General features: G+C 41.1%; 1 protein-coding gene across 1 annotated transcript in view; it reads left to right on the top strand.

The window, feature by feature from the left end:
• ADAMTS12 (ADAM metallopeptidase with thrombospondin type 1 motif 12) overlaps window positions 1–13,111 on the top strand; it is a 322,164-nt gene that overhangs the window by 208,621 nt on the left and 100,432 nt on the right. Inside the window, exon 13 of the mRNA XM_077816238.1 lies at window positions 11,400–11,533. Within this exon, the coding sequence (XP_077672364.1) occupies window positions 11,400–11,533 (134 nt within the window). The remainder of the gene's footprint in view (window positions 1–11,399; window positions 11,534–13,111) is intronic.

The raw sequence follows: 13,111 nt of genomic DNA, 5'->3' as shown, positions 1-13,111 counted from the left end.
CAACACTCTTACAAATCTTGGGAGACAGGCCAGTCCTTGCCTACAGACAGCCCCGCAACCTGAAGCAAATACTCACCAACAACCACATACCACACAACAGAACCACTAACCCAGGAACTTATCCTTGCAACAAAGCCCGTTGCCAGTTGTGCCCACATATCTATTCAGGGGACACCATCACAGGGCCTAATAACATCAGCCGCACTATCAGAGGCTCGTTCACCTGCACATCCACCAATGTGATTTATGCCATCATGTGCCAGCAATGCCCCTCTGCCATGTACATTGGTCAAACTGGACAGTCTCTACGTAAAAGAATAAATGGACACAAATCAGATGTCAAGAATTATAACATTCATAAACCAGTCGGAGAACACTTCAATCTCTCTGGTCACGCAATCACAGACATGAAGGTCGCTATCTTAAAACAAAAAAACTTCAAATCCAGACTCCAGTGAGAAACTGCTGAATTGAAATTCATTTGCAAATTGGATACTATTAATTTAGGCTTAAATAGAGACTGGGAGTGGCTAAGTCATTATGCAAGGTAGCCTATTTCCTCTTGTTTTTTCCTACCCCCCCCCCCCCAGATGTTCTGGTTTAACTTGGATTTAAACTTGGAGAGTGGTCAGTTTGGATGAGCTATTACCAGCAGGAGAGTGAGTTTGTGTGTGGAGGGGGGTGAGGGAGTGAGAGAACCTGGATTTGTGCAGGAAATGGCCTAACTTGATTATCATGCACATTGTGTAAAGAGTTGTCACTTTGGATGGGCTATCACCAGCAGGAGAGTGAATTTGTGTGGGGGGGTGGAGGGTGAGAAAACCTGGATTTGTGCTGGAAATGGCCTAACCTGATGATTACTTTAGATAAGCTATTACCAGCAGGACAGTGGGGTGGGAGGAGGTATTGTTTCATATTCTCTGTGTATATATAAAGTCTGCTGCAGTTTCCACGGTATGCATCTGATGAAGTGAGCTGTAGCTCACGAAAGCTTATGCTCAAATAAATTGGTTAGTCTCTAAGGTGCCACAAGGACTCCTTTTCTTTTTGCGAATACAGACAAACACGGCTGTTACTCTGAAACCTACTTTAATATGGGCACCACTTTCACAAAATTGTGATAAATCGTGTACAACGTATGTCTTGGGAGGTATCACTGGAAAAGTTATAATCTGCTGAGTATTATTATCTTGTTATGATGTGTGTATCGACACTGTGTGTGTGGAGCCATGAAATTGTGGTATATGTATGTAACTCCAACATGCTGTGAGGCTGAGAAACACCCATAGGTGAGCTCTTCAGGAATAACAATGGAACTATAAACGAGCTGCTGCATGCCATTCCCGAAGACACTGCAAACGCCACATACACAGAAGTTGCAAGCAAAAATTTGCAGTTCGTCTGAAGAACTGATGGCAAAGCCACATACGCCAGGGAATTGCTTGACCCCATGTCACAGCAAGGATATTTCCAGCCAAAATAGTCAAGATATAAAAAAGGGAGAACAAGGGCTCCTGGCCACCTCTTTCCTACTCCATCTTTGGACTAGTGAATTCTGAAAGGGGAAATGTTGAACAAAAGGACTGAGATCCGCAAAAACTATTTGGGCAACCCAGAGAGACTTACAGAAAACTAGCAGATTTAACATCCCTGCTATCATTTTGAACGTGCAAACTCAAATTCACCTTTAACATATTTTACCTGCTTTAACCTCTAATTCTCATTTCTTTTTCTTAGCTAATAAAACTTTAGTTAGTTTACTAAAGAAATTGGCTGACAGCGTTGTCTTTGCTGTGAGATCCTGAGCATCCATTGAACCGGGCATAAGTGACTGGCCCTTTAGGGCAGGAAGTACCCTAGTTTGTTTTGGTTTTAATAACCTTTCATCACAGAAGTCCAGTTTGTCTGAGTTGTAGTATAGCTGGAGTGTCTAAGGGGACTTTTGTGTCTCCATGGTAAGCTAGTATAGCCGTCCAGGAGCACACATTTGTTTCTGGTTTGGTTAAATCTAATTATAGAATATGCCACCAGTTTGGGGCGTCTGCCTTGTTTTCTGACTGTTTTCTGACAGTCTGTCCTGAAATTGGCCTCTTAAGTTGTGAGCCACTTACCAGGAGCTGTGACAGCAGCTAAAAAAGTAACTTTGAGAAAGTTACAAACAACAACCTTTATGTGAAGGAATACTCATGAAACTTTAACTACATGCATTGCTTAAACAAGAGTGTCAGCTCTCCTGTGGTTTATAACACAATTCTCTGGGTAATTTCATGTATTTCTTTCATGACTTGTGTGCAAAATCAGATGAGAGGCGATGAGGCAGTTCGCTAGTTACTTACCTTCCTAATTACTGCATGACCCAGAACAAAACAATTCTAAACAAAAGATTAATAAAGTGCTGATGTAACAAGTCTTCTTGGACCAAATCCTCAGCTGGTATAAATGGGTGTAGATCCATTGAAGTCTAAGGAACTGTCTCAGTTTACATCAGATGAGTGTCAAATCCCTTATCTTTCCTTTCGCAGGACTATGAGACTAATCAAATTCAGTTTCTTTTCTTTTCATTTCAAAGGAATTTCAGCCTCATTTAAGCTTGCTGCCAAGAGAATAGTCCTTAAGAGTTTAGTTTATTGTTTTATCAACAGGTATTTTCAAAACTCTCCATTGACATATATGGCTTAGGTGAAAAAATCCCCATTTCCTATCATGAAGCTTTCCCAAATACTAAATGCAGCTTTCTGTGGAAACCCTTTGTCAGTGAGATGAAATCCAGAGCCAGAATCTTTGTGGATTTCTGTCATCTTTTTTAGGTTCCACCCTGAAGGAAGCATTTTAAATATTGAAGGAGACAAGGTGATCCTAATAGTTCCTTCTGTCCTTAAAACTGTGAACAAAAGAAACGGTCTAGAGCTTCTGGACTCCTGTGCTGATTAATAATAATATTTATTTATTTATTTATTTATTTGTTATAGAGCCCACAGGTTCTAATTAGGTTGGAGGACCTACTGTGCTAGGCACTATACAAATTCAGAGGAAGACACAGACTCTGCCTTAAAGAGTTTGCAATCTAATTTAAGAAAACTGACATAAATAATAAGAGGAAAAAGAGAAGGGTAGCAATGGTAATGAGATCCCGTGGTTACAAAGGCTACTATGCACAACTTGATGGTTCCAAATCATTTTGCTTCCCTCTCCCCTCAACACACACACATTTTAAATTGAATGATGGAGACAGAGGTGGGATGTGTGGGGAATAGCAGGAAGGGAGGGGAGTTAACATGAGGAAGGACATAGGAAAAGGAAAGAAGGGGTAGAGATCAGGGTAACCATATTTTCCCAATGGGAAAACGGGACACTGCATGGGTCCTGCCCACATGGGGCTGGCCCGGCCCGAGCCACTCTCCTGAACCCTCCCTCCCATGCAGGGTTGGCATTGCTGCTTGCCCTCCCTCCCCGCACACGTTCCTCCACGCTCTGCTAGGGGTCGCACTCCACTTTTTTGGCAAAACTGGGCATTTGTCCAGTTTGCTCTTGCCAACTGATCATCAGTTGGCAAGAGCCAATGGGGACAAATGCCTAGTTTTGCCAAAAAAAAAAAGGTTGGGACAGGGCTTAAAAAATGGACTGTCCTGGCTAAAATGGGATGTTTGGTCATCCTTGGCAGAGGGACGTTCAGGAGAGAGGGAGGAAGGGGAGCTGAAGAAAGGAAGGATGGATGACAAAATGCAAAATCCAGCTGCTATCTTCATGAGCCAGGAAGGAAGCTAGGGAGTGTAGTGGTGCTAGGCTTATGGAGTTTTCTTGCCCCATACTACCAGGGCTGGGCAAGAAGGGGCAGGCTTGGTGGATGAATGTTGCTACTATTCCAAAAACAACACCTGAATGAAATACAGGAACTGGCAGACTAGTGCTGCTGGGACTGAGGCAGTTCCTTGCTGCTATGTCTTCTTCCCCACCGGCAGTGTGCAACATGGGAGGCTTTTGCCTAAAATGTTTACAATTAGAACTGATCAGAACTAAAGTGTCTATTGGGTGTAAATTTATAAATAAGATCTACTGTGAAAGGAGATGTTGCACAATATGAAGCTCACTATCTTGATTTCTTCAGATGTGAACAAGGAGGGGGAAAATAATACAATGATTTATTTTTGAATTGCATCTTTTAAACTAAATGCTTCAGACTCCGTTCCAATCTATCAGTGCAAACCCCGGTACAGTAAGGGGGTACTGTATGGTACAGATTAGTTTTGTGGCGGTAGCCTCTCTAGCTGGGCATAGGCAGAAGTGAGAAAAGATATAATGGGTAAATTTCAGGAAGAATAACTGAGCCTGGAGCAACTGAATAGCCCTGGAAAGAGGATTTTAGGCCCAAATTTTCCAATTTGGAGGCCTGAAATTAGGCTTCCAAATCCATAATTAGGAACAGAAACCACAGTAACCTGATTTTAAAAGGCACTGAACCGCACTAGCTCTCATTTACTTCACTGGGTTTGTGGGGGTTCAACACCTCTGAAAATCAAGTAGCAGATGACTAACTTTAGATATTCTAGTTTGAAAATTGTGGGCCGAGTGTTTTGATGGGAGGGTCAGAGGGTATGGGCCATGAGGAAGAAAGGGGACAAGAGACGGGATTTGAAAAGTATCAGGTGGTTCATTACTGTACACTGAAGGAGCATATAGTTGCCTAGCTGTTAGATTGTTCACTAGTCTTAAGCCTTCATCTTTATGTGAGAAAATTCATCCAATTCTGCCTTCGGTTCAGCGCTCCGATGATTCCAGGATTTGAAGAGAGACAGGAAACCCAGCAGAGATTGTTTCTCTTAGTACTGGGCATCTAGTTACAGTTTCTCCAGCATTATATAAAAAAGAAGTACAAATACAGAAATATCCAACCCTACACTGAAGAAAAAAATAAGTTAAAAAAGCCTTATTCATTTTCCACAGACAATTCTCTTTGAAACTGGCAGACTAGTGCCGCTGTGACAGAGGTAATTAAACCAGGATAAAATGTTAATCCTTATGGTATTAAATCTACTGAGCTGTGATAAGGGAGAGATACTCAGGCTTGCTTACTTTATTAATTTATTTTCTTCAAGGGAGTACAGTTTAGCTTATCTAAATCTGCTAGTTTCTTGGAGAACAGTATTTCAATGTGAGGCCTACACTGAGTTTATGGAATAAAGGCTAGAAAGAGAAATAATCCTATATGGATACATTATATTTAATCAGTCTGTGACAATGATGGGCTCACCTATCTGTTTATCCTCCTCTCATATATTGGAGGATAGGGGTTACGTAACTAAACTGTGATGGATCTCATATGTCTTCAGAAGGCAATATGTCTGTGTTTCAGATCAGATCTGTACAGCTACATTCTCTGGAGCTGAGCTGTCAGAACCTTCTATTGCCATTAGTTTGAAATCAGGCAGAAACTAAAGTTGCAAGGAGTGCTTGATGTTATAAAGCACCTGCTCGCCTTCTTATTCTTTCCCTTTTTTGCCCCCTTCTTATGACTAGGGTGCTTGGGGTAGGGGAAGGGGTTATTTGGTTGATTTTTCTGCTACAGCCTTCCCTTAGCCAAATCCTGGTTCAATGGAACCAGGAGTTCAACAGAAACACAGAATCACTCCTTGTGTAGTAGGAAAAAATATTGCAATCCTGTCTTTAGGCAGCAGCACACATTGGTCAAACACCAACTTAATCAGGTGAGAGTACATCCTTTTTTTAAGAGTATGTCTACATTGGAGGTATAATTTCCTGCTCAGGTAGACATACACATGCTAGCTTTGATCAAGCTAGTGCACTAAAAATAGAACTAGAGCCGTGGCAAGGCTGGGTGGTAGAATAGGCTAGCTGTCCTGAGTAACATTGCACCTGCAACCTTAGGTAATTACTCAGGCGACTAGCCTGTCCCACTGATTGTGCCACCATGGCTACACTGTTATTTTTAGTGCACTGATCTGATCAAAACTAGCAAATGTACATTACACCTCCAGCTCAAGAGTGTAGATGTACTTTGATGTAAATTAATGGAGTAAACTCTGAAGAAAACACTCGAAACCTCTTTATTAATATTTCTGCTATTGAGAAAGAATTTGTTTTCCCTGTGATTAGCTTCATGTAGTTCAATTTACACTGCCTGAGTAGATATTCCTGTGTGCACATACGGGGGGGGGGAACCCCACAGGGCCAAATTTTGAGGTCCTTACTCGGTTTTTGCGTAGTCCTTATGTAACAAGCCATGATTACTTTCAGAGAAACCCCATTGTTGTCACTGGGTGCCCATTGAAGACAAGCTGCTGAGGAGCTACATTGAAATGGGATGCCCCACTGTAGGAGCGAAAGCAGAACCTCCTGGCAGATCACTCATTCCTTCTGCAGAACCCCTGAGACCCACAGATTCTGAGGAGGGAAATTCCTATCTCCCCTAAAATGATTTGGAGAAAATTTTTTGAAGTTTTCCTCCCACCAGGGCCGTCTCTTTGTGTTTTTTTCCATAGGAAAGGTGCAATCAGACCCTCTGATGTTTTTTATGACCTGAAATAGGAATATTGGCTGGGTTGTACCTCTTGGTATTTGCTGCTTCTCTTCTGCTTATAGTGTTAATATTTTAAAAGTTCTTGTTTTTTAATTTATTGTTAACTAGTTGCAGTAAAAGAGATACTTTTCTTAATAGATTGCTCTACTTGGAATTCCATTACATCCATTCTGCCTCTGTATTAAGGACTCAGTCTTGTTCCCATTGAAGTCTGTGATATAATCTCCATTCAGCTTGAGGGAGTACATTTAAGGCCTGATCCTTCAGTTCTTTCTCAGGCAAAACTCCTACAGAAAGTCAAAGGAAAGGTCTTTTGCAAAATTAAGGTCTATGTTTCAGGATCAGATCTGTTATTTTATGAATATTTTGGATTACAAGAATCGCTGTGTATATACTGGCCTATCAATACTTAAGATGGCAGCTTCTTTGGTAAAGTGTCATTATTAATTAGTGAAATTCACCTAGGCAGAAAATTGCTTTAAGGAAAAATGCTCTTTTGAACAATGTTCATGTTCTTACTGAGCGAAAAAATGATCTTATGGCTAAATCATTGGATTGAGCCTTGAGAAATGTTGGTTCAATATCTGGCTTTTCTGTGCGTTTTCTGTGTGACCTGGGCAGTCTCTTAATCTCCTTGTGCCTCAGTTCCCCATTTACAAAAGGAGGGTAATAGTACTTACTTTCTTCTATCCTATTTAAAATATAAGCTCTTTGGGGACAGTGATTATCTTTTATGAAGTCTGTGTGGAGAGTCTAGCACAGGGGTTCTCATAACACATTTTTTTGGTGGCCTCAAAGTGCAGCCACCAACTCTTGCTGATGGCCACTCTGACAATTTTTCCTAAAATACTTAAATTAACTTTAGGAAAAACAAATAAATATGCATAAATGCATGTCCAAATCATTGTAATTTATTTGTGTGGGGGGTTTTGCAGACTCAATAATAAAAATAATGTACAGTTGTCTCTATTCTTTACTGGACCTAAACAAAATAGAAACACAAATAAGGTGCTTTGCACATTCTTGTCTTTTTTTGTTGTTTCTTTTGCTTTTCTGGTTGCTTTTTTTATTTTAGACTTGCTGGCGAGTAAGTCTGATGTTGTGAAAAAATGATACTTGTATGTTAATATCACTTTTCACAGCTTCCCAGCTAACTACCAAGTCTACTATGACAAATGATATGAACAAACATCACTTTTCACAGCAGACTTAATCGGCCCCAGGATGCTGGGGGACAAATTAAGTCCTGGATGGGGGAGGCTGGGGGAGGCATCAGGTACCAGGGGTGTGCACAGGGCTAGAGCCCGAAGCCCTGCACCCAGGGGATAGGGCCTGGGTGACGGACCCCAGAGCCTGGAGATGGAGCCTGAAGTCCCACAGCTGGAGCCAGCTGCCTGCTAGGCCAGAGCTGATCCTGACCCCTCTGCCCCGGGAAGCTGGAGAACTCACTGGCTGCCTGCTCCTCCAGTGTTTGTGTCTCCAGAAGGGGCAAGGCCCAACCCCCGCTGGCAGCCATCACCATCCAGGAGGTTGTAGCCACAAGAAAAGGCCCTGGTGGCTGCATATGAGAAACACTGGCATAATGGGGCTGTCATAACCATACAGTTAAGGGTAGCCTAGAATTCCTCCTTACCTGTAAGGGGTTAAGAAGCTCAAATAACCTGGTTGGCACCTGACCAAAAGGACAAATGGGTAAAGAAGATACTTTCAAATATGTCTGGGGCGGAGGGAGAGGCTTTGTTTGTGCTTTGTTTCGTGTGTTCTCTGGGGAAGCAGAGAAGCATCGGGTCAGAAAACTCCTTCTCCTAAAATCATCCTAAAATGAGTCTCAGTATTGCAAAAAGAATAAGTAAATAAGGCAAGGCACGTTATGTTATCTTTTGTTTTTAGCTTGTGAATTTTCCCTGTGCTAAGAGGGAGGTTTATCCCTGTTTTTTGTAGCTTTAAAGTTTTGCCTAGAGGGGAATCCTCTGTGTTTTGAATCTGATTACCCTGTAAAGTTACCTTCCATCCTGATTTTAGAGAGGTGCTTCTTTTACTTTTTTTTTCTTTATAATAAAGTTCTGTTTTTTAAGAATCTGGTTTACCTATTTGGTTAGTATATTATTCTCAAGCCTCCCCAGGAAAGGGGGTGAAGAGGCTTGGGGAGATATTTTAGGGAAACAGGAACTCCAAGTGGTCCTTTTCCTGAATCTTTGTCTAATTCACTTGGTGGTGGCAGCAGTACCCATCCAAGGACAAGGAAGGATTTGTGCCTTGGGGAAGTTTTTGACCTAAGCTGGTAGAAATAAACTTAGGGGATCTTTTATGCGGGTCCCCACATCTGTACCCTAGAATTCAGAGTGGGGAGTGAACCCTGTCAGAGGCCCTGATCTTGGTTAGGGCCTCTGGACACAACAGTAATACACATAATAATCTGGAAAACAAATGGCTAGTAAGGTGGCTGGGATAATAGGCAATTTCCTCAATGGCTGCAGTGATCCATCCCATAATCAGTTGTCTGTCTGTGAAAGTCCAAAGCCTAATACTTACATCATTCCTGGAGTTAATGTGCCTGTCTGTTGAATAATGAATTGACACTGTGGGGTAGGAGCAGGAACTGCTCTTATTTTCAGTGAAGTTCAGTGGCAAACTGGCAATTTTTCTGTTCATGCCCAATAGGGCTGCTTCATTTTTTTAGCAGTTGCCACTGTGCTTTCTTTCATGCTCAGTGCTTCCAGAAATGAAATTGGACACCATGGTGACTTTTACACAATCCCATGCACTTCTCCATTGGGAAGTCAAACTTCTGTTCTACACATTAGGAATTGCTTGAAAGTAGAAAAACGGTTTTGCACAGTTTCCGTGTTAGACAGGATCAGTTTAGAGCAGGAGGCAAATACTAGGTGGAATTCTGGAATCCTTGCTTCCTAGAAAACGTGGTTCTTTTTATTGAAAAATTGTGCAGGGGGGCAGAAATAAGTACTAAATTAATTTTAGCACCAGATACTGAAATTAACCACAGCAGGCAGAAATCTCCTACATGAATTTAAATGAAATAAAATAAAAATCATACCTCTTTTGTATATCACAAAAAATGCTATCAAAATGGAAATTGATTGATTGCCCCAGTTAGCAAACTTTACAGACTGGATAAGGATTGAATGGGGATTCATTTTTTCATCCTAGCCTTCAAAGTCATTCATAATTCCACCCGTCTACATCTCAGACCTTAACTCCTACCACTTACCTCCTTGAATGATGCCAGTTTCAAAGCCCAATTCCATCTACCGTCTGCATACTCCTGCTTCCATGCTGCCCATTATAAGTGGAATGCTCTCCTTCATCCCAATTTGCCAAGCCACCGCCTTCTTTTCACTCAAGTCCCTCTTAAAAATCAACTTTTACCTTTGTGTACAGTTAGCCAAAAAACAGCTAAGTTTCTGGGTTTCCCAGAATGTCCCATCTTCTGTTTTTGTCTTTGAGACCCCAATTCTCCAAAGACTGTATTGACTTGAGTGGGACTTCTCAAGTGCCCAAAGTTGAGTTTTTGCAAGACTAGGACCTTGCAGCTCTTTGGGGGAAGGGACAGCTTTTATTTTGTGTGCTACACAGAGCCAAACATATTACCCATGCTGTTCAAACAACAATAGAGACTGAGCTACCCTCTTGCTCTTTTATCGTTTATAAGTATAATATTTTTTGTTTTTAAACAGTGCCAAAAATTGCACTGCTCACATTACATGTAAATCCACAAACGCCCTGCCCTGCCAAGTTTGAATACAGCTGCATATATGACACAATGAAGGTGCGACAAAACAGTGAGGTGGGAAAGAAAGACAGTGGTCACAACAATAAAATTATGCAGGAAGGGCCTGACTCAATTCCCCATTTTAGTCAAGGGAAGGATTGTCATTGACTTCAATAGGCATTGGTTCAGGCCCTCGCTCAGCAGAGATGGGTATACAGCACAGTTGAATATTCCTTAAAATATTTAATAAATGTATATGTAAACTACATAAATATCTTGATGTCTTGGTTGACTTACTTCTTATGGGCCTGTCAGTAACACATTTAAACCCCCAATCCAGCAAAGGTCCTAGTGCAACAGTATTGCCAAAAGAGCTAACATGATCGTTGGGTGGATAAACAGGGGAACCTCAAGTAGGAATAGAGAGATTATTTTACCTCTGTATTTGGCACTGGACTGTGTTCAGTTCTGGATAGGGTGACCAGACAGCAAGTGTGAACAATCGGGACACGGGGTTGGGGGGGTAATAAGTGCCTGTGTAAGAAAAAGCTCCAAAAATCGGGGGTGTCCCTATAAAATCAGGACATCTGGTCACCCTAGTTCTGGAGTGCACAATTCAAGAAATTTTATAAACTTCAGCATGTTCCAAGAAGAGCCATGAGGATGATTAAAGGATTAGAAATTATGTTTTAAGAAGCTCAATCTATGTAGTTTAATAAAGTGAAGATTAAGGAGTGACTTGATCAGTCTATAAGTATCTCCGTGGAGAACAAATATTTAATAATGGGCTCTTCAATCAAGCAGAGAAAGGTATAACATGATCCAATGGCTGGAAGTTGAAGCTTTCTTGACTGGGGCCTTAGATCAAATCTGAAGTACAATAGCCACTGTTGTTCAGCAGTGGAACTGTCAATTTGATATTTTTCATGAGTACTAAATTCATTTTAAATATTTTCAAGCCCATAGCTGACTCATACACTTTTTTGAGATGTGAGATATTCTCCATGTGTTTCATCTTGCAAATTCCTTGATGTACCACAGATTGTCAGAGTTCTGCATATTTTACTTCAGAACTTTGGTTACTACATATTATAATTGCTACAGTGAGAAAGTGTGTTTGTTTTTTTCCTTCAGCTAATCCTTGTGAGCTCCACTGCCGTCCTGTAGATGGCCAGTTTTCAGAGAAAATGCTGGATGCAGTTAGTGATGGTACTCCTTGCTTTGAAGGCAGAAACATCCGAGATATCTGTATTAATGGCATGTGTAAGGTATTGGGTATGTTTGTATGTTTCCTTCTCTAAAATTTCATGGGACTGTATTATCAGGGGAAACTGTTTACCAACTTATTTAAGAAGATGCCAGCCCGGGGCATTTGATTTCATTGTATTTTAAATTATAGTAGAAACAAGTTAAAGGGGAACTGCTTTTCTAAATGGATATTAGAATAACTTTGACCCTTTCTACAGAACAGATTGGCCTGGTTGTCGTCGTTTTTTTTGTTATCAGAACCAATTAAAGAATGTCTATTTGCTCTATTCCTATGGCGATATTGTTTTCACAGAGGATTATATGGTTTTGGGGCCACAATTAGATATAACCATTTCATACAGCTACATTTTGAAAACGTGATCCTAATTTTATGAAACCACATGTTCTTCATCGGCTTAGAATTAAATCCATTGTACTTGTAATATTTAATCACATACAGAAGGACATTCAGACTTAGAAGCAGTGAATCTGCATGAAATTTACTGTACGTAACCAAAGCAAACAAATGAGAGTACATGTAACAATGTGTATTTTAATTATAACAACATTACTCTTTTGACATAATTCTCCACTACACCTAGGGTGACCAGATGTCCTGATTTTATAGGGACAGTCCCGATATTTGGGGCTTTGTGTTATATAGGCGCCAATTACCTCCCCACCCCCTGTCCCGATTTTTCATACTTACTGTCTGGTCACCCTTACTACACCTAGAGCGTGCCCAGCATTCACAACATTCTGTGTGTGTTCTGAAAATACATGCAGTTCCTGCAATATTGGGTTATGGTTACATAGTTATAAGATAAGGAAATCCCATAGTCGATGGTTTGTTTTCCAATAGGATAGCAATGCATTGGAGTATGTTTTTGTGGTATGGAATAGCTTTATCTATAGTTTTATTTTTTTGAAAATATGAGGTTCAGAGCCTGTTCCTGTTGACACCCAAAGGAAATTTGACCACTGATGACATTGGGAGCAAAAGCAGGACTGTGATTCCTAGAAAACACTTAGTTAGTTGCTGGTAGAAATTAATTTATCATCTTCCTGGAGGGCCATTTGATAGCTGCATACTTTAACCACCTGAATATCAAGTCATGTACTTGCTATGTGTCCACTCCGAAGATCTAACTTTCCAGTGGAATTGTTGGTGCATCAAAGAACAGCAACAAAATGGTTAATTCTTAATTTTTTATACAGTACCTACAGTTGAACTAGTGAATTCTTTGGATAAGCTGGAGTTCCTGATCCAACTCCCATTGAAGTCAGTGAAAATATTCCCCTTGGCTTCAGTGGGAGCTGGGACGGGCAGGGGAAACTGCTATGAATAGTCATACTTGAAGATATACTGAAACAAACCTTTTAAGATATGAACATGTTTGGTAAATTTTTCAAATGTATATTTTTGCTTCGGTGACCATGTTTCCCAAAGGGAAAACGGAACACCACACAGGGCTGGCCCAAGCCTCCGTCCCCTGGCACAGGGCTGGCCGAAGTCGCTTGCCTGAGCCCACCTCCTCACACCGGGGGCTAGCAAGGCTTGAGCAAGCAGTGACACACACGCTAGTTAGAATGACCAT

Source organism: Eretmochelys imbricata, chromosome 5 (genome assembly GCF_965152235.1).
Source record: "Eretmochelys imbricata isolate rEreImb1 chromosome 5, rEreImb1.hap1, whole genome shotgun sequence".
Classification (NCBI taxonomy): domain Eukaryota; kingdom Metazoa; phylum Chordata; order Testudines; family Cheloniidae; genus Eretmochelys; species Eretmochelys imbricata.
The sequence above is the reverse complement of the archived record's forward strand: the minus strand, read 5'-3'. Positions and strand labels throughout refer to the sequence as shown.